The 23133-nt window shown below is 36.6% G+C and overlaps 1 protein-coding gene across 10 annotated transcripts in view; it reads right to left on the reverse strand.

Annotated features, from left to right (window-relative positions):
* The window catches only part of GULP1 (GULP PTB domain containing engulfment adaptor 1), a 96819-nt gene extending 84431 nt beyond the window's left edge, over positions 1-12388 (reverse strand). For all 10 annotated transcript variants that reach the window (XM_047085301.1, XM_047085300.1, XM_047085299.1 and 7 more), the window contains exons 1-2: positions 12361-12388; positions 5631-5692 (exon numbers count right to left, since the gene is read on the reverse strand). In XM_047085301.1, the coding sequence (XP_046941257.1) occupies positions 5631-5692; positions 12361-12388 (90 nt within the window). The remainder of the gene's footprint in view (positions 1-5630; positions 5693-12360) is intronic.
* Positions 12389-23133: the final 10745 nt, after the last annotated feature.

Raw genomic sequence — 23133 nt, forward strand, 5'->3', positions numbered from 1 at the left:
TTCCTGATATTTCTGCATTTGATTTTAAGACCAAGATGATCTTTGCATTAACATCTTGCTCCAGAATGCAGTTGCTGAAAACTCAAGGTAATAGCAAAGTATGATTACAATGGTATCTTTCTTTAACAATCAAAACCTTCTCTGGTATATAAACTTACAAGGTCAGCAGTCTCCTGTCATGCTTACAGGAAAAGCTATTCCTTCCCCACTGAAATTCTCAAGCTGGCCACTGCAGGTACATGGGCTAATCTCATTGCTTCTGATTCTGATGTGAACAGAAAACATAACCTGACATGTATTCTAAGAACTTTGTTCTGTTTTTCAGGCAATAATGCAAACACTAAATAATTTTCAAGAGATAATAACTAGTGCAATTCTAGACTTCACAGAACACTGTCTATAATGCTACTAATAATAAGCTTTTGATATACGAGACCTTGATTGAAGAGGTTTTTAAATTTTTTTTTTTTAGAGTTTATTTTTGAGAGAGAGAGAGAGAGCAGGGGAGGGGCAGAGAGAGAAGGACACACAGAATGGGAAGCAGGCTCCAGGCTCTGAGCTGTCAGCACAGAGCCTGACACGGGGCTTGAACTCGGAAACAGCAAGATCATGACCTAGGCCGAAGCCGTTTGCTTAACCAACTGAACCACCCAGGCGCCCCTGATTGAAGAGGTTTTTAATTTATTAACTCATTTAAACCTTCTAACAGTCCAATGAAGTAGGTACAATTATTAATCCTATTTTACAAATGGGAAAACTTGAGAAAAGTCACATAATTCAGATATTAACTGAGAGAGCTGAAATTTGAACCCGGATAGTTTGAGACATGCTGCTCCAATCACTGCAATAGGATGCAGCAATGATGTAGTTATTCTGATAAAATTCTCATAACATCAGGGGTGCCTGGGTGGCCCAGTCAGTTGAACATCGGACTTCAGCTCAGGTCAGGATCTCGTGGTTCCTGGGTTCGAGCTCCGTGTCGGGATTTGTGCTCACAGCTCAGAGCCTGAAGCCTGCTTCAGATTCTGTCTCTGTCTCTGTCTCTCTGTCCCTACCCCACTCACACTCTGTCTCTCTGTCTCTGTCTCTCTCTCTCAAAAATAAATAAACATTAAAAAATTTTTATCTTAATTCTGATAACATCAGTGGAGTTGTTGGGGTACAGCCTTGCTATTGTTGGGGACATATGAACATGCCACAAATCTAGGTTCTGATTTGTCTGTATCAATTACTATTAAGAGGTTTGTTAGAAGTTCCAACTGTAAGTGGCTAAGATGGGGATTTCAACTACTGAGGGTTAGAATACTCAAGTTCTAACCACTTACTATCCTGAGATTGCATCTGGTTTTCATGGGTTTTGTTGTTATTGTTGCTGTTCTTTGCTGGTTTTTTGTTTGTTTTTGGAAGCCAAATAAGAGCCTACAGGTTATAAATGTTAAGGAAGATTAGGTTGTGAGACTGAGAAAGACTGGCAGAAAACAACAACTCACTTCGTCAGAAAGATACTGGGGGTCACAGCTCAGTGAAGCCTTCTCTCTTACCAAACACACCTAATGGCAAACTGCATGTTTCACATATGAAACTCTGATACCTCTAGAAATCATTGATATATAACATCGTCTTTCACTTCAAACTTCTCTTTGACATTCATATTTTATCTTGTTGGTCATAATCTATTTAGTTTTTTTCCAACTTTTTTTTTTTTTTGTTTGTTTCTGGTGCCTGTTCTTTCTTCCCATGGAAGCCATAGGTTTTTAAGGTCAAAGTCCCATTCCCATTTGTTTTGGATTCACTCACTCTTAAATTTGTTTTCTAATTATTTTTTTTTTAAAGAGAGAGACCGAGTGTGAGTGAGGGAGGGCAGCGAGAGAGGGAAACACAGAATCCGATGTAGGATCCAGGCTATGAGCTGTCAGCACAGAGCCCGACGCAGTGCTCGAACTCATGAACCATGAGACAGTGACCTGAGCCAAAGCTGGACGCTTAACCGACTAAGCCACCAGGTGCCCCTGGATTCACTCACTTTTAAAACTTGGAACACAGCAAACAGACAACGAAGGAACGTTGGCTCTCTACTCAAAAATAGTGCAAACTGGCATGCTAACTCTTTAGAATAAAACTTTTAATAAATAAGTGTTCTTTTATGAAGCATCATAATTCTTCATTTGAAAAATGACCAGAATATTTTTTCACATCAACAGAATATTAAGTTTGTTAAAGTAAAAGTTTTCCAGTATTTCACCTTTATAGAAAAGACAGTTCAGCAGTCTCATCAAAATTTGGAAGGAATGGAAAATCCTATGGCCTTCCTTAAGGGTGATCAAAAAATTTTTTTTAATTTCTGCTTACTGTTCTAATTATAGCAGAAATAGGAAGCTCCTACACAATCCATCTATAGGCCCTATCAGCATTATCTTCAAAATATCCCCCAATGCCCACCACCTTCCTCCTTCAGGTCCTACTCAGCTTCAAGCCACAATCACTCTCCTTGCCTGGGCAAGGGCTCCAAGGCCCTGCAAGAACTACGAGGCACCCACTGTCCCACCTGCTCTACTCCACATGTGCCTTTGGGGCTTCCCGTCCTTCCACCACATTCTACTGAATTCCAGCCACCCCAACCCCTGATAAGATTTTGACTAGGCAAGCATTTTCCCACCTTGCAAATGCTGGCCATGTCCAGACTGCTCATCTGGCATGTGGCCACATGTCTCACTTTGTCATTTCCCTAAGGCATTTGCCCTCCTCAGAGATCGTCCCTGACCATTCTGTGTAACACGGCACCACCTCTCCCTCTTTCCCACTTCTCCCAATCCCCAATATCCTGCTTTATTTTTCTGCATTGCAGTACTGTATGAGTAAGTATGAATACTGTATGAATAAGTAACATGTTGTGTTCATAATATATATTTTAATAGGGGCACCTGGGTGGCTCAGTCAGTTAAGCATCTGACTTCAGCTCAGGTAATGATCTCATGGTTTGTGAGTTCAAGTCCCACGATGGGCTGTGTGCTGACAGCTCAGAGCCTGGAGCCTGCTTCAGATTCTGTGTCTCTCTCTCTCTCTGCCCCTACCCACTCATGCTCTGTCTCAAAAATAAACATTAACTAACAAAATAAATAAATACTATATATATTAATATATACACCATATAATATATAAATAATACTAACACTCTATATTAATAACATAAATAATACAAATCAATACAATAATCAATGTATTATTAATGTATAATCAAGAGTCTGCATTTGTTGTTGTTGTTGTTGTGCTAAGGTACTTCCTATGGACATGGATTTGGTTTTCAAATGGCATGTATACTAAAGAAATACAGAAAAATTTCAAAAATAAATACTAATGATGAATTTTAAATGTCCCACAAAAAAAAACAAAAAAGGAAAATAAAAAAAAATAATGTTCTTCAAATAGTTTTAACACTACTTGGTATACATGACATTTATTATTACTCAAGAAGCCATATTAGAATGGAGAAAATTGACCTGCTCTTATAATTTACTGACCCCTGTCTGGAAGGATGTTCCTGTCCCCTCCCTCTACTGCATGTGGAATGCCTTATAGTTGTTATGCACCTGTGAATTAGCACATGCAATTTTTCCATGTAGACAAGCAGATCTCCACTGTTCATACTGCAGTTAAGGTTAAGGGTAGTTCTAATTAGAATCTTTTAACACTTTATAAACCAGTCTTTCAAACTGAGATATATATAAAAAAATATGTGGTGATTTTACTTTAAAGATATGACTCTAGTATGATCAAGATATTGAGCATGCATTTTAAAATAATAGTGGTCTTCAAGATTAATTTTTTTTCTCTATACTTTTCATATAGTTTCTCAATAGTTAATATGAGAAATATCTGTGGAAGAGAGATAATATTAACTCAATTTTTCTCATTCAGCTAACTAAACTTTTCATACTAAATCATGGCTATTCATCTTCAGGGTAACATTACAGGGAAATTCCTAAGCATTGCAATGATTTCAAGTATATTAGTTTTACACCAAAAATATTTTAGAGCATTTCTTTGCTATGAAGTCAGCAAGAAAAAATTGAGTTGCTGTACTACAAATCTCACTGTTGAGCAACCGCTCTGGACAGGCCTCTAGATGGCCTTGTAATGCATCTTCCTGTGATTCAGACTCAGACCAGCACTCAAGAGGTTCTCTATTAAATAGCATTGACTTTCTGTTCAATAAATGTTTTTTCTAAAATTATTCCTAAAATAATTTCTCATACCTCTTCTCATTATACATATGTAGTTTACTAATCCATAAATCCTTAAGTTCCCTTATAAAAATAACATTATCATTTTCTGTTTTCCCCATACTGTGTCCAAAGGTCAGTTGTTTAAGTCAGACCCACTTGCATGTTCCCAATGCAACTTTCTCTCCTGTATCTTACAAGTTTAGACTCAGATTTCTCTGAAATCTTATTTTAGGTTTTGTGCTCCCTATTTCTAAAATAACACCTATCTTGTAAAGATATTTTTGCAAAGTGCATTTGTTTATTTGTCCACTTTTCCAACATTGACAATGAATCAAATCTTTGAAGATATGGGGCATAGATTGTTTCTATTTCTCTATTAAAATGAAGAAAACTAAACGAAAGAGTAAAATAATGTGCTCTTTTTCTGTTTTCTTAATAGTTTAAGTTTCGTCTTTCTTGTTTTGAATGATAATTGCATTCATTAAAATTGTAGCTCATTTCTCTCATTATCACATTAGTTTTTTTTTTTTAATTTTTTTTTTCAACGTTTATTTATTTTTGACAGAGAGAGACACAGCATGAACGGGGGAGGGGCAGAGAGAGAGGGAGACACAGAATCGGAAACAGGCTCCAGGCTCTGAGCCATCAGCCCAGAGCCTGACGCGGGGCTCGAACTCACGGACCGTGAGATCGTGACCTGGCTGAAGTCGGACGCCTAACCGACTGCGCCACCCAGGCGCCCCAACATTAGTTTTTTATATTCTGCTGTGTAATTCAACATTAAAGTGCTTTTAAAGGATGCTAATTTGTTGGTTGTTTTATTTCCTATAGGCCATGATATTACAAATTAATTTCAATGATAGCCAAAATCATGTGAAGAAAATACATACATGACTGACAGAAATTATAAAGAATACTCTTTACAATTAAATAAAATAATCACATATTTGGGGGCACCTGGGTGGCTCAGTCAGTTAAGCATCCAACTTTGCCTCAGGTCATGATCTCACCTGTTCATGGGTTCGATCCCCGTGTCAGGCTCTGTGCTGTCAGCTCAGAGCCTGGAGCCTGCTACAGATTCTGTCTCCCTCTCTCTGCCCTTCTCCCCTTGTGCTCTCTCTGTCTCTCTCTCTCTTTCTCTTTCTCTCTCAAAAATAAACATTAAAAAAATTTTTTTAATAATAATAATCCCTTACTTGGAGTGACAGGGAAAAAAAAGAATTAACTTATTTGGAGAGAAAAATCATTCCCATACTATCCATTACAAAATTATTTATGCAATTTTTTTTCAGGGATCATCTACTAGGAAATGCCAATGCATAAGCAATCTTTCTAAGACTGACCATGAATTTAATAATAATAATATAACAAAAAATAAATTCAATAATATCATATAAACTATTTTACCTTTGCATTATAGGGAATGTAATGTTTTGATAAAGCTTCAGGCGTATGCATCCATGTTTTGTCTGCAATGAAGAACACACAGTGTTAAATTAAATTATACGTTCTAAGGGTGTAATATTCATTCATTAGCATATGTAAGGAGTGTGATATGGGTGGGAGCAATTCTAAATCATGATTCTTTTGCTAAATTGAGAAAGAATAACTAGTCAGATATAAAAACAATGTAGCTGGAAAGTGTATACAAACTTGGGATAAAAAGACCATAATAAGCTATAGGCTTGATTTAAAAGACAGTTTAAAAAGTAACAACTCAGTGGACTACAAGTAGTTACATCAATTATGTGATTATGTGATATCTTTCTCATTTCCTTTTATACTCTCGTGATTAACAGTTTTTTTTTTTTTTTTAAATTTTTTTTTTTTTCAACGTTTATTTATTTTTGGGACAGAGAGAGACAGAGCATGAACGGGGGAGGGGCAGAGAGAGAGGGAGACACAGAATCGGAAACAGGCTCCAGGCTCTGAGCCATCAGCCCAGAGCCCGACGCGGGGCTCGAACTCACGGACCGCGAGATCGTGACCTGGCTGAAGTCGGACGCTTAGCCGACTGCGCCACCCAGGCGCCCCTACAGTTTTTTTAAAAGTTCCCTAATCAATAAATCTTCAACCTTTCCAATAGTCCTTAGATTAGTTTAAGAGAATATTAAAAACAAAGTGACTAAAACAATAAAACATATTGAAAATAATTTGTATTGCGTATTATTGTTAGAAATAGAAAAATATTTTTCATTCAATTTTGGATTGTATTTACATATTCCACATATCTTCCAAAATATTTTGTGGAATGTATAAGTGAAGAAAAAGCAAAAAAATGTTAAACTAATCATATTTGACTACATTTTCGAAATTGCATTTGTTTGTTGTAAAACTTCTCAATCTTCAAAAACCATTGTCTACTTTAGTAGAGTTTTGTATTTTACTCCTCACAGAATTAAAACATTTAGAATCAATATTATGAACAGAATAGAATGAAAGACGTATTTCACCATGAAAAATAGTAAATAAGTACGTACTGAAAAGAAATAGATTACTAATGAAGTATTTTTAACATTCAATTCAGAACATTTGAAAATGATGTTAACAGAAACTAGTTTGGTATCTTTAATATGTTCTTCTCAAACTGGGGGATTGTGAGGACAAAGAGAAAAAGGCCTATCTTTCCGGAATGTCAATTACTTTATACCATTTGGAAAATAATGCACTATATTTATATTAAACATGTTTATGGGGTACAATGTTCACAAGAACTTCTGAGACAAAACATGAGGGATCAATAAAATCCCAAGCTCATGGTGCACCTTAGGGCTATTTCTGACTACTGAAGCAGATATGTGATAGTTGTGCATGGGTGAAGTATGTTGAGAAGCAACACATTCTAAGCTTCAAAAAAGCATATCGACATTGTATTAACGTAGAAAATTTTTATTTCCTATAAGGATTTTCATTTTAATTACAGTTTTCTCTTTATGACTGCTACTAAATGGTGAAATGATTAATTCAAGAATAATTTGTACTTAGATTTGGGATACAATATTGCACTTGTATATTAAAAGAAATTAATCACAATGCTATACACCAGAACAATAAAAACATCAAGATAATAAAAACAAAGATCTGCCTTTAGGAAACATAAAAAAAAAAAAATCTAATTTCTTTTTGTAACCCCTTAACTCAATTATTCTCATGTCTCCTTTTCTAAGATACATGACACTGCTCAGAAGTATATAAAGTCTAAATCTGAATATAATGGTCCATTCCAATCCTGAGGCAGAGGGATAATTGCTTTCTCCTATAAGCTACTATTATTTGAAAACTGATGATACTACTTCCATTCTAGTCTTGTATTGCAGTGACCTAGAAAAAGGGTAGTTACATCCAGCTGTTACTGATGACAGACTAAAATATTCACAATGTTAAATTACCAGTGGAGAAGCCGCAGTTGTCACAATGACAAAAAATCTACATCCACATCGTCAAGAGATGATGGTTTAGTGGTTGTTCATTACATACCTCTAGCACAGGCAGTATACTTATAACACCTGAAAGATTTCTAAAACACATCCTTACTGTCATCCTAATTTATACTTTGGCAGAAGGAAAAACTAACAGAATAAAACTCTTTATATTAATTCATTTAGATGTGACTGACCTTGAAGAGTGAGTACAGATGATGGTTCCCGGTCACTATCTATCTATGCCGATAGGAGCAATTAGATATATGGAACTGATACAGAAACAGGAACACAGACATTCCGGAATGTGCCCCCTTCCTTGAAATTAAACTGTAGTCACTAACTCAAGAGTAAACAGTCACATAAATGAAATGCCAACATTTCAAAATACTTGGCAAGTATCAAACCACTCTGACTGCTAGGTCAATAAATCTGTGTTCAAAATGCACTTAGATTAAGAGCTCATCAAGAACGATGCAGGAAGTTCATTATTACTGTATCACCCAGAGCTTAGCATATTGAAAGCATCTGCTTTGGGTATATCAAATTTATTTTTTTTTAAGTTTATTTATTTATTTTGGGAGAGAGAATGTAAGCAGAGGAGGGGTAGAGAGAGAGAAGGAGAGAGAGAATCTAAAGCAGGCTCCACGTTGTCAGCACAGAGCCCAACAACGCAGGGCTCGAACTCATGAACCCTGAGCTCAGATCATGACCTGAACCGAAATCAAGAGTTGGAAGCTTAACTGACTGAGGCACCTAGGTGCCCTTAGTATATCAAATTTAAAACAAAATGGTGTTGGGTGAATGCCTGCATGTGAATGGGTTAAAAAAGGGAAATCATACTTAAATATTAAATTTTAACTGCGATGCTATGATTATATCTACTCATCAGTTTGTCAACTGATAAAATAAAGAGCATCTGGTTGAATTATTTAATCACATGCATTCACATTCAATATTTTATGTTTTCTTACTAAATTATTCATTTTTGATGTAATGAATTTATTATAGGATTGTAAAAACTCAAAGAGAAAGCTAAAATAAGAAAGGAGCTAGAGAACAAATACATTCATTCAATAATCAATGATTATAAGGTTAGACTAATTTTTATAGATCTCTTCAAAATAGTCCACAATGATGCAATTCTAATACATTCACTCTTTTTTAGAATCTGTAGCATTAGAGAGAGCATTTACAAAGAAAATCAGTGAAGTCACCGGTAATTCAACCAAAGAATACCAGACAACATACTAATTAGAAAGGTTGATAACAAGAAAAAAATATATGTTTGAATTTAAGATGATCTCTTTTCCACAGGCTTCTGAGGTACAGGACAATTTAGTAAGATTGCATGTGATAACCAAGTAAATTGGACAATTATGAAAGAAGAGATGAGTTTTTACTGATTGAAACTTTGTTTAGAGTAGAATATACAGTGTGTGCTGATGTTAGTTATTGGAAATATGACTGAATAATATATTCTCTAGGGGTACAATTACAGCTCCCGATTGTCAAGATGTAGGACTTCTCTCATAAAATTCAATTTTTCCAATTCAAATTAAAATTCAACCAAATAGTGCTGTTGGTTGAAACTAGCAGCAGAGGCTCTAAGAATTCTTCCTTTAACAACCTCACTAAGTGAGAGTCAGAATTGATTAGTAAGTAGGTAGAACTTCTGGTATCAATTCTAACTTGGAATTAGAGTAAAATATTGATCAGTAATTTCCTGATAAGGAAATTTAGTCATTAAACTTGGAGGGAAAAAAAAAGAAACGTTTTAAAGAGAATGAGGCAAAGCAGGAAAGAACAAATGCTTCTCTTTCCTGATTCTCTAAATCAGTCCAGTTTTCCCCATGGCTATATTTCCACTGTCGTCAAATGAAACAAATATACTATTGCTGGTTACTTGGGATTTCTCTTATGAAAAACTCCAAAATCCTCTTCAACTAAAGAGAAATTAGAAAAAGGGAGTTTCAACTTCAAAACCATGGGAAAAGGAAATGTAAGCAAATAAAAAGAGCCTAGAAGTGATTTTCTTTTTTTTAATGTTTATTTATTTTTGAGACAGAGAGAGACAGAGCATGAACAGGGGAGGGGCAGAGAGAGAGGGAGACACAGAATCTGAAACAGGCTCCAGGCTCTGAGCTGGCAGCACAGAGCCCAACGCGGGGCTCGAACTCACGGACCATGAGATCATGACCTGAGCCGAAGTCGGCTGCTTAACTGACTGAGCCACCCAGGCGCACCTAGAAATGTTTTTTAAAAATAAGATAATATGGGGGTGCCTGGGTGCTCAGTCAGTTAAGCGTCTGACCTGGGCTCAGGTCACGATCTCGAGGTTCATGGGTTCAAGCCCACTGTGCTGACAGCTCAGAGCCTGAAGGCTGCTTTAGATTCTGTGTTTCCCTCTCTCCCTGCCCCTCCCTCACTCGCACTCTGTCTCTCTCTCAAAAATAAACATTAAAAATAAGATAATAAAGGGGTGCCTGGGTGGCTCAGTCGGTTAAGCGTCCGACTTCAGCTTGGGTCATGATCTCGCAGTTCGTGGGTTCGAGCCCCACGTCTGGCTCTGTGCTGATAGCTTGGAGCCTGGAGCCTGCTTCAGATTCTGTGTCTTCCTCCCTCTCTGCCTCTACCCTGCCTCATGCACTCTCTCTCTCTCTCTGTCTCTCTGTCTCTCTCTCAAAGTAAACATTTAAAAAATTAAAAAAAGATAATATGATTAAAGTGACGAGTTGTGATGTAAGATTTTTATTACTTCATTAAAAATACTTATATGTATCATAGGATTATTTCCAGATTCTTTTTTTGCTAGTTAAAGAATTAAAAATGAAACATTATTTTACTTCCAGTGTATGTTTTAAATCTGATGCAAGCTGCAGACCACAATAAATATTATTTTGCCTTCCCCTTATTCAGAAAAATAATCAAAATAATAAATTCCCAGTTTCCCAGGGTTGAAAAGTGCCTGAAAGTTCACATTACCTAAATCCCTACTGAATACATCAATCCTCTGTACCACAGCCAAATGTTTGAACACTTCTCACTTCCAAAACAAAAAAAAAAGTTTGTACTTCAAGCAATTCTATGATATGTTTGCACAACTTTGTTGGAATGTTTTCCTGCATTATATCAATGACCTTGTAATTTGTACTCATATGATCTGTATTAAACTTAGTCCCATGACCACATGACAGTCCTCCAAACACTGAAAGACCACACCAAGGGTTCTCAGCCATACTTCCTGTTCTAGGTTGAAAGCCCTGAAGTCACCCCAGCCTTTCTCATCTGTGCATGTCATAATGTGTCAATCAGTCCTTTAAAGAGAGAACACATTATGCCAGACTTCATGGAATGGAAGAGAACAATCTACTTCGTGGTTCTGGACTGTCCATTATTCATACATTAGAAAATTAACTAGAACCTTTCATACACGCTGTTGACTTAATTCTTCAGTCATTTTTTACCCACATAGAATTTAAGGTGCATCTTCCAAATAATAACAGTATATAAGTAAAAATGAAAGTGTTCGATTTTCTGGACTCACGTTTGGCAATTTACATGATCTTATTAAGTTTATAGTGTGGAATATGACCCAACTGGTCATTTCAGCCCCACATATCTGTAATTCTACCACATCAGTTCATGTATTTCTGCTTTCAATCACTTATGAACTTGAGTATGACTATTTAATTATTCTCTCTCAATTCACTGATAGCATATTAAATAGGGCAGAGCCTTGTGTCCAGCACCAGACAGCTCCTTACAAAAAGACAAGGATACATTATTTTAACTTCACTGAACTACGTAAAACTATCAAATTTTGCAATTCTTCCTATGAGTGCATCATGAAACATTCGTCAAATGCCATGTTTTCCTGCCCCTTAAAAAAACAGCATTTAACTAGCTGCTTCTTTCATTCCTATGCTGATAATTATGATATACTACATTTATATTTATTTTAAATCCCTGCCTGAAAATTAATAACAAAGTTATTTTAGCCTCATTGTTATCAATTTACCTACCATCAAGCCTCACATGTTATTCAATAAAGAGTGAAGCATGTGCAGACATGCAGAAGCATGAATTTAAACCATGGTAAATTTGGGGTGCCTGGGTGACTCCGTCAATGGAGCATCTAACTTCGGCTCAGATCACAGTCTCACAGTTCGTGAGTTCAAGCCCCACAGCATCAGGCTCTATACTGACAGCTCAGAGCCTGGAGTCTGCTTCAGATTTTGTGTCTCCCTCTCTCAGCCCCTCCACCATTCCCACACTGTCTCTCTCTCTCTCTCTTTCTCAAAAATAAATAAGCATTAAAAAATTAAATCATGGTAAATTTTTATTAAGTCCAGGGAATTTAGTATTATACAGCTATGCTATCTAGTAGGACTAGTTTGAGATCACTTTATTTTTTGCAATTTCACACCACAGAATAAAATTGCCAGAGAACACACTGTCATAAGTGTATTTTGAATTAAACGTATTAAACAAATCCACTCTTTCATCAGGGTGATAACCCAAGAAGGTTAATTAGCAATGTTTGCAGATGTGTGTTACTCTATTCTAACCTCATTCCTGAACCATGTGATTTGATAATATGAAAAACTGATTCCTTTACATCAGTTAATAGTAAATACTATTACTAGAAAATCATTACTATGATTTTCATAGTAATATTGAATTGACCCCCAGGTCCTTTAAATGTGAACACTTACCTTTCTTTCTGCTAAAAGCACGATTCATGATGATCAGCCAAACAGACGTTGAGTTCAATCACACTTGATATCCTATAAAAATAAAAAAAAAAAATTCAAGCAAAAAGAAACATTGACGAACCTCTTTTATGGAAATGCATTTAAAAAAATTTTTTTAATGTTTTTATTTATTTTTGAGACAGAGAGAGACAGAGCATGAGCAGGGGAGGGGCAGAGAGAGAGAGAGACACAGAATCCAAAGCAGGCTCCAGGCTCTGAGCTGTCAGCATAGTGCCCGACACGGGGCTCGAACCCACAGACTGTGAGATCATGACCTGAGCCGAAGTCGGACGCTTAACCGACTGAGCCACCCAGGCGCCCCGAAATGCATTTTAATCACAAAGTCTTTAAATTTTTTTTTTAAATATTTATAAACAGTACTCTGGAATTCCCCACGAGACACTGAATAAAAATAAATTTATTCATAAGAATAAATAAGAATAAACATAAGTACTCAGTATTATGGGTGGCACAGCAGATAAGAACAATATCTCAAATAAATTTCCTCCCAAGTTCCCTAATCTTCTTGTCTTTTGCCTATTATACATCTACCATTAATTATATTTATCTGCAAATTTAAGGACAAAGAAGATTAATACTTTTCTCTTAGCTTATAGGTAAGAAGTGTGATACAGTTTGGGGTTATTAACAGTACTGAACAAACAGAAGTCTTTGATTATGACAGTGGCAGTCATGTCCCTCTCCAACTAGGCTCTGCTACGTGGCCCTACACCCCATGATGCTCTGGGCACTGCTGTCTGATTCAAACGAAGATGATGGCACCCTATTCCACTTTGAAACCAAGGAGGCATACATGATGATCTCTGATTTTGCCTTTGGAATAATTTATCCCTAGTCTTGAAGAACACTTCACGTACACAGCAAAATAACTATGTTCCAGTCCTGTGGGAACTAAGAAGTCCAAAAGCCTTCCTTCATTTCATCCCATCTCTATCCCTTTAGTTGAAACTGGCAAAGTGTTGTTTGGCCACATCCTTAGTATTCTCTGCTATATGGATAAGCTGAGAATGTCCCAAATCTATAAGTACTGTTTCTTTTTAGTTTAACAATTCCTTTTTCAATTCATTTTTTTCTTCTCACATTTTACTATAATCAGTTAGAAGGAACCAAGCCACTGTTCAACACTTTGCTTAGAAATCTTCTCAGCCAAATATCCAATTTCATCAATTACAAGTTCTACCCTCCACAAAATACTAAAACACAAATACAATTCAGGCAAGTTCTTTGCCCACTTTATAACAAGAATCACCTTTTCTCCATTGTTCAATAACACATCCTATATTTCCATCTGAGACCTCAACAGAATGTCCTTTACCATCCATATGTCTACCAACATTCTGTTCATGATTATTTATGTATTCTCTAAGAAGATGGAGGCTTTCGTCTCCTCTTTTCTTTCTGAACCCTCACCAGAACTGCCTTGAACAGTACCTTCACAGCAATCTCCACTTCTTTCAGCATGCACCTTTCCAGCTTTTACCCATCACCCAGTTCCAAAGCTGCGTCCACATTTTTGGTTTTTTGTTATAACAGCTTCCTACTTCTCAGGATCAGCTTCTGTCCTAGTCAGCTTGGACTGCCATAACAAAATTCCAGAACTGCAACACTTAACAATTTTTAACAATTTAACTGCAAAAGTTAACAATTTTTAACTTGCAATATTGGAGGCTGGAGGTTGGAAATCAGGATGCCAGCAAGGTGAGGTTCTAGTGAGGGCCCTCTTCCTGGCTTGTATATGGATGGATACCTTCTGGCTATGTCCTCACATGGCAGAGAGAGAGGGAGCTCTTGTTTTCTCCTCTTTTTAAGAAGACACTAATCCCATCATGGGGGCTTCATGCATATGCTCTCATCTAAACCTAATTAGGTCCCAAAGTCTCCATTTCCAAATACCACTTTGGGGGTTAGAATTTCAACATGTGAATTTGGTGGGGGGGGGGGGGAATACCAACATTTCATCCATAACTCTCACCATTAAGTCTACAAAGCAATAAAACACAACAGAGAAATTAATCTTTATAAAAAGTCATTTTTACGGTGAAATTACTACTATCTCTGTTCTGGCTTATCTGCTCTCAAAGAATTAAAAGTTAAAAGAGTTATAAAATATTATCACTAGGTACTGTTTTGCACACTTAGATAATGACACAATAATATCACTTTCTTACTGACCTCATACTTTATTCACCTTCTCATGATATGCCATTAATACAAGACAGGTAGAGAATATATTTTATAAACTAAAACACCAAAATGATTATGTCATTTATACTAACAATATAATATGGTTTCTTTTGTATAATATAAAAGATATTATTATTGGAAAAGTCATGATTGAAATGACTTTATTTATTACAATTAATTTATTCATTCATTTGGAAATCATTTATTAATCACCAGTGTCAGGCATTCAGCAAGGTATACAAGGGGATACATTAGGACAAAATATATTCTGTATCCTCCCACAGAAATAAATGTCAGTGAATATCAGATAGGATGTCCTTATCATGTAAATAAAAAGTATAATTTCATTTTCCAACTACTTTTTAATTTTTTTTAACGTTTATTTATTTTTGAGACAAAGAGAGACAGAGCGTGAATGGGGGAGGGTCAGAGAGAGAGGGCGACACAGAAACTGAAACAGACTCCAGGCTCTGAGCTGTCAGCACAGAGCCCGACACGGGGCTCGAACTCACGGGCCCTGAGATCATGACCTGAGCCGAAGTCGGACGCTTAACCTACTGAGCCACCCAGGCATCCCACTTTCCAATTACTTTTTAGCATATTTATTTGACCCTAGACACTCTACTCTTCTTTGTAAAGCAGTTCTTTATTCCCCACTAGAGAATAAGCATGGTGGGTTTGTTCACTATGCCCATGTGTACAGCACAGTGCATAATGCTAACTAAGTTGGCATTCAATACACCATATTCATGTTCAATGTATTAATAACATGTTTTAATGTATTTTATAGCTGAAGTAGTAAGATATATATTGTTATCGATTTACCATTTTAAGTTTAAGAAATATAAGTTTTGTATAAACCTACTTTGTTTCAGTTACAGCATGATATAAATCTTTCTTTTTGGACAAACTTTTGATAAACATTGCTTCAATGGCTACTTATACATGGATGCACTATTGCCTTCTCAGTAAATAATTATTTCTAAATTCTAGCTAAATAATATACAGAAAGAATAGCTGACATAAATAACTTTTACAATTTTTTCCAAAAAAAATAGCATCCCAGAGTAAAAGTTATACTAGGTCTAAAGTGTTACTATTTAGATTTTCTATTATTTTTAATTAAACATAAAAGAGTTGTTCAATTAAAAAACAAAAACAGAGGCTGGAACAATGTGCATGGCCATGAGTTGTATGTGAGAATCCTCATTTACTTTCTTACTCTCCAGGATTGAATACTGGAGAGCGTGTGTCTCTGCATGTGTCTCTTGGCGATATACTTTTTATAATCCTTTCTTTATACATACAGAAAACCCTTTGGTATTAATAATACTATATGGTATGATATGAGAACTTACACTAATTTCTTTAATGGTATATGTCAAAACAGAGTCATTACCATTCACTGACTAATCCAAACCTTCCTCAGAAATGTATGTTGCCACCTTCCCATATGTTAAAGAAAGCTCTATAGACTTATTTACACACTTCTACTTCTAACCAAGATGGAGTAACAGGCTATATTTATCTTACCATCTACAACACCTAAAAAATGAGGCAAAAATGTATGAAACAATAATTCTCAAGACTATGAACATCAGACAGCAAAGGAAAGTGATCGATGAAGGATGAAAAACAATTAAGGTAAGCCATACAATTTCCCCAGCTTAATACACAGAGATAGTTTCCAGGATATGGTGCAGGGAGGTGGAACCCAGTCAGATTCCAGCAACCTCCCTAAATTGAGGAGATTATCATTGCCAATGTGGTAAAATGAAGGTGACTAGTGTTGCACACCAGAGCACTGGAGAGGCAAGGGCTCCACAGAAATAACTAAAGATACCTGCAAAAAGCCTTATAATTTGGGGTGCTTGGGTGGCTCAGTTGGTTAAGCATTGGACTCTTAATTTCAGCTCAGGTCATGATCTCATGGTTGGTGAGTTTGAACTTTGAATCAGGCTCCACACTGTCAGTGCAGAGCCTCCTTGGGATTCTCTCTCTCTCTTTCCCCTCCTCTCTCTGTCCCTCCCCTGCTCGAGCTATCTCTCTCTCTCTCTCTCAAAATGAATAAACGAACTTTAAAAAGAAAAAGTCTTACAATTTAACTTGGTAATGACTACTTTCTAAGACTGAGTAAATAGTCATCCACAAAGTTCAAAGAGATCGGTGCCTGTAGCTCACTCTAGAGTCAACAGCAAGGAAGAAAAAGCCCATAATTTACAGGACATCAGTTAGATTACTAAGAAGTGCCTAGCCTTGTAAATGGGGAAAAATTAAAGCTAGAATAAATGCTGCTTTGGACCCACTTAACAACTTCTAAAAACAAGACCCCAAAGAATTAACCCATTTCCAAGTAACTTCACTATATCTCAAAGTTATGTTCAAAAACACTTTAAGGAATATAAAAATACTCAACACCAAACATAGCGAAATGCATAATGTCTGGCATCCAATTAAAAAAAAAAAATCGGGGCGCCTGGGTGGCGCAGTCGGCTAAGCGTCCGACTTCAGCCAGGTCACGATCTCGCGGTCCGTGGGTTCGAGCCCCGCATCAGGCTCTGGGCTGATGGCTCGGAGCCTGGAGCCTGTTTCCGATTCTGTGTCTCCCTCTCTCTCTGCCCCTCCCCCGTTCATGCTCTGTCTCTCTCTGTCCCAAAAATAAATAAACGTTGAAAAAAAAAAAATTAAAAAAAAAAAAATCAAGCATACAAAGAAGTAAAAGAATACAATACACAGTGGGAGGAAAAATAATTAAAACTGATCCAGAAAAACTGATCCAGAAACATAGACATCACTAGATGAATTGTTTTAATATCCATTTTTTTAAGTTTATTTATTTTGAGAGAGAGAGAGAGATCACAAGCAGGGGAGGGACAGACAAAGAGGGAGAGAGGGGGAATCCCAGGCAGGTTCCATGCTGTCAGCACAGAGCCCAACACAGGGCTCGAACTCAGGAACCGCGAGATCATGACCTGAACCAAGATGGAGAGTCAGACACTTAACCTATTGCACCACCCAGATGCCCAAATTTTATTTCAAAATCAGGAACTATATTAACAAAACACTATAAAATAACTTGGTATTAATTCATTCTATAACTTTAAACTTTTGTAAGCTTAATTTTTAAAAAAAGTTTGGAGCCAACAATCTTTTTTTTTTAAAATAGATCCAGCATATCGAGGTTTGAAAACTTATTTTATGAAAGAAATCCACTGATGTTTATAAACAGTTCGGAAGAAATTTAGAGTGGCTTTTTAAAAGAATGGCAGTTTCCTGCTTTAAAAAACCTGCTGCCTAAGCTCTTAAATAAATAAATAAATAAATAAATAAATAAATAAATAACTATTGTTATGACAAGAAACTTTATATGGTGTAATACTAAAATCTATAAAACAGCAAGTTCTGAATTTCATTTTTTCCTTACCAGTTTATCCTCACCATATTTTCCTGAAATTCTTTCAAGTTTAAAGAACTTGAAAATGGATTAAAACATAATCTACATAAACATAAGTCATAAACCACTTTAAAATCTCATTGCTCACCCTGAGATCAGAAATGATGCTAAAATAATGAAGCCTAATCATTAAGTTTAGTTCTAGGAAGAGAGACTAGGTAAAGTTAAAAAACAATACAAAACAGTTGTTTCTCCTGTGAATGAATTTTTTACTTTCAAATGTCTTATGTGCTTTTTTTGAATATGTAATTCAGGAAGGTAATCATGAGAGAATGTCAGCCAGGTTTAGACCCAATATTAACCCTCCAGGTTGCTAAATCCTCTATAGTGGCTAGCTACTGGAATGGAACTTCATTGCTTCTAATAGTTCATGTAGCTTCCAAAATCCTCTTTGGAGTATTCAGCTCATTTTTTACTCTTCTGGATCTACTTAGTATCCATTGTAAAGGTTCTCTGCTTGAATCTCCAAATTTTAAGACATCTTATAATATTCTTCTTTACTGTATTTTATGACTGTAAATTGCAAAAGTCTTGCTTTCGTAGATAGATACTTTCTAAGTGTAGCCAAGAAAACTAACCAGCACACAAACAGAAATTTCACATTACTAGAAGAAGCTACATGATCTGTGTTAAAGAGAATATTTATTTATAATTTGCTAAGAAATAGTGGCATTAGTGATTTCTGAATTTCTCTGACTTGGGATATAAATGCTTACCATTATTTTTCTATATTTTACAATATTTACCCATATGTCATAACCTTCATTAAAAATCCTTTGCTCTTTCAACAGATACGTTTTGAGACCACATATGTGACAAGCATTATAGGGATGGAGAAGTAAAAATAAGTATGGCATGTCCCTCAAAGAATGTATCATCTTTGAGAAATAGGGGAGAATGGGTGTGGGGCTCTGCACATAGGGACAACCCCTTTTAGAGAGGGATACCATTGAAAATTAGAGGATGAAGCACAAATGACTGTCCTGTTCAAAGTGAAAGTTTCAGAGCAGACGTGACTAATCATTGCCCAGATGAGCCAAGGTCAAAGGTGAGACAAGAAAGAATGTCCTGGGCAGAGGGTAGACTACAGCACATGTTGATTATGGGCATGGGGCTCTTCGTCACACTAATAGCCTCAGACAGCATCCACTGGCCTCACAGAGGCTCTCATCTAGGCTATTCCGTAACATCCTTGACTGGGAGCAGGGCAAGGTCTAAAGGAAACACGTGGTCACCTGGTAATGTGGCCAACTCTTTAGAATGGCTTATATGCAAGAAAAGCTTAATAAGCAAGGTTTAGAATACAGTTCTGTGCAACAGAATAAAAAGGGCTTGAATCTCCTTCAACGCCAAGACTGAAGTCAAAATAAAGTCTATAATGAATCAAAAAGAAAAAGGGGCATATAAAGCCTATCTTTTCTGACAATGAAAGCTACCAGATTTTATCCATTTTATTCTGACAGTAACACTTACTTCTTTAAGAGGATTTGGATGAGGTATATTCAAAAGTCACTTCCACAGCTATAAACCTCTAACTATCATGCAAAATGTATCTGGGCAATAATTGTGGCAATGTTGCGATACCACAAAATTCCATACAGGGACTGGGTACTACAGAGATACCCCTTGTATTTGGAGGTGGTGCTGCCACTCAGCACCTCTGGAATGAGGGTATCCGTGGGTCTTTTTGTGATCTTAGTGAGAAGGAAAGTTGGTAAACGCAGATAAAAAGGACCAGCCAGATGTCCAGGCCAGATACACCCTTTTCACATTTTGGCTTCTGCAACCTTGCTTGCCTCTTGCATCAGCCAGCAGCCAGGAACCAGGAGCTTGACTATACTAGTCCCGCCCAACCCAGAAGCACATATGTATAAAAGATCAGTAAAATCCGAGCCAGATGCTCAGCCATTAGAGGTGACTCCACAGGGCTGGCACCCGTGTGAAGTAAACAGTCTTTTCTGATTCCCCGAATGCATGTCGTCTACCTCTTTCTGGGCACTGAGTATTTGCTGTAACATTAGGACCAAAAGAGTGAAAGCTCCAGGGAAGGAGAGGTATTGGAATTCTCAAACTGCCTAAGCAATGCCTTTTGCATGGGCATGATGAGTATCCCAATATACTTCAATAAGTGCCTGTACAATTCTGAGCTACACTTTGGCAGGCTCCTAGAAGTCTGTTTCAATAATTAGATACTGAGAATTTTCATTAAAACTTCATTCAATGATCAATTAACTATTTGTCTCACTGGGTTTTCTTCATTATCTTCTGTCCTTAATGGGAGCTCAACTACCTTACTCTAAAAATGAGATAATCCCACAGTAAGTAAATTATGCTCAGAGAAATATTTTTTAAGACAAATAAAACCCTGCATATTGAAACAAACATTATTTACAATACACAGGACTCTCCTATATGTACACTAAGTGTCCCGGGTTTAGGTTCCCTTTGAATATTAGATTTTGAAGTATTTGGCGGAAGTCCTACTCAATATTTTCTCCATTTTAGAAAAAAAAATCATAACAATATACTTTTGTTCCTTTTTATTTTGATTGTACACATAAGAACTCTATCCTTTCACACCTGCTGTTTTGGTCATTTCACCAAACACTTTGATATCCATATTCTAACTGTGAGAGAGAACTTGTGGGATCCAATTACTGAGGTAACATTATCTTTGGCAAAATTGTCTGAATTCCTTTGAAAGACTAGAATAAAACAGCTTGACTACTCAATTAATGCTATCAGAGTCTAAAACTCAAGACTTTTTGGATTTTAAGACTAGGATTTGTAAAATATATACTGTTTTAAGATTCTGTTGATTTGTACAAACTAAAAGCAACACTATAAAAATTTTTATTTCAGTTTCAAGTTTTCTGCCTTTTATTACAATATTTCACTTTGTTGAAAAGAAACAGGCCCTGAATGGAGTCACTTTTGCTAAGCCCTGAGACTTAATACCTAAACTAATTGTAGTTTCAGCCTCTCCCAGTTGTGGAATTTTAAACTAATCAGTCCGGAATTTCCTGATCAGCTTTATGAGGTAATCTGCATGTTAAGACCCCCTGCTCTTCCCCCTCAGGGAAGGTGACCTTGCCAGAAACAATTCCTTCTTTTCTTTTGCTAATAACCTCCTTGTCCTGCCCATTGCTGCCTATAAAATCTTTCCATTTTGTACAGCTTCTCAGAACTCCCTTCTATTTGCTAGATGGGATGCTAATTTAGGAGTTGTTGAATAAAGCCAATTTGATCTTTACATTTACCCGAGTAGAATTTTTTTTTAACTTGAAAGGTTTTTTTTTTTTTTTCAGTCTTTTGCTTTAACATCAGTTGTTTTTAGATTGGTATCTTTACCAAAAGCACAATTTTTTTGTATTTACATTAAATTCTAACAAACAGTAATTATGAATGTGTATAGACTTACCATTTTCATCATTTCATAGATTTATTTTAAGAGAGTTTTAAGAAAGTAAGAGAAAAAGATTATTTCTTTTACAAGATTTTAAAGCAGCCCTCAAAAGAAATCCTTTATCTTTTCACTTGATATCCGGAGTATCTCACAATGTCAATGGTTTCATTGGGAGAGAATTGACAGACAAGACATCTACCTAATCCTTGAAAACAGAACTTTCAAATATTTATACTGGGAAATCATGCTTTCTTTACTGTTAGAGGCAGTGCTGGATATTACCACTGCACTTGCCCACACACAATTCTGCTTGGCCACAGCTAAAAATACATTCTGTCTCTGTCACTACAATCATACGTATCCTATTTTTAACTTTACTGGGACTACAATATTCTTAAATTCTCTCCTTCCTGTGGGTTTTTACCAGTCTTTCACATATAGCTGCCAAAACACTTATCATCAAAAATCTCTTTATCACCATCCTGACAATGTTGAACTTACTCTAGCTCTGTGATCCTAGAAAATAACAAAGGTTAAGGAAATCCCCCACCCCTTTGTGTTTTGGAAATGAAAAGAACCACCCTTCCCCATATGATTTAGATAAGATTCAAGGCACTCTCCTTGTTTACTCAAGACAAGGCCAGACAAAGACCCTCCAAATTCCCATCTGTTGCTTCATAAATGATTAGCTGAGCTATATGTACCACTGACCAATCTGGACAAAATACCTGCTACTTGACTATACTTTAGCTAAACTCTCTTTCCTCCAGAATCCTTAGCTTTGACCTACTCTCATCTTAACAAACTCAACCCTTCCCTTCATAATCTCTCCTAGAAATAGGCTGATGTACAGGGTAATACATTCTCTGGTCTGCCCTAATCACACCACTATCATTCATCCCACCTTCCCACATCCCATTCTTTCTAGCCTTGTTTACTCTTCCTTTTAAAAGAAAAGTTCTTTTCTGCCTAGCCTTTGAGATGCCTATAGATCTGTGGTTGGCAAATTCTCCCTATTACAATTTCCCCACCTCCATTTATTGTAGTAATCTTCCAAATAAGGCCTGGGGTGCCTGGGTGGCTCAGTCTGTTGACCATCTGACTTTGGTTCAGGTCATGATCTCCCAGTTCCTGGGTTTGGGCCCTGTATCAGGCTCTGTGCTGACAGCTCAGGAGTCCGGAGTTTTCTTCAGATTCTGTGCTCCCTCTTTCTCTGCCTTCCCCCATTCATGCTCCCTGTCTCTCTCTCTCTCAAAAATAAACCAAAAATTTTTTTTTAATTTTTAAAAAATCAAATAAAGTTTCCTTACGTAAGTCCTGATTTGCTTTTTATTTGACACTCCATTTGATCAGATTAGAAAGATTTCTGGCAACTAACCATAACCTAGTCACTGAACTAACTGAACTAATTTGAAAATTTTTCCTTTCAATATATCTACTCAAATGGAGCTATACCTCAAATTCTCTTGCACTCATGAATGCTTTCATTTCAGGATAAAATGAGTGCAAGAATGTCTTAGAAAAGTAAGTGAATCAGAGATTTAAAAATTTTGCTGTCCTAGGGGCCCCTGGGTGGCTCAGTCGTTTAAGCATCTGACTTCAGCTCAGGTCTTGATCTCACAGCTTGTGAGTTCTAGCCCCGCGTTGGTCTCTGTGCAGACAGCTCAGA

Source organism: Lynx rufus, unplaced genomic scaffold, assembly GCF_022079265.1.
Source record: "Lynx rufus isolate CCGP_SWC_20201006 ecotype Redwood Valley unplaced genomic scaffold, mLynRuf1.p SCAF_2, whole genome shotgun sequence".
NCBI classification, from domain to species: Eukaryota; Metazoa; Chordata; class Mammalia; order Carnivora; family Felidae; genus Lynx; species Lynx rufus.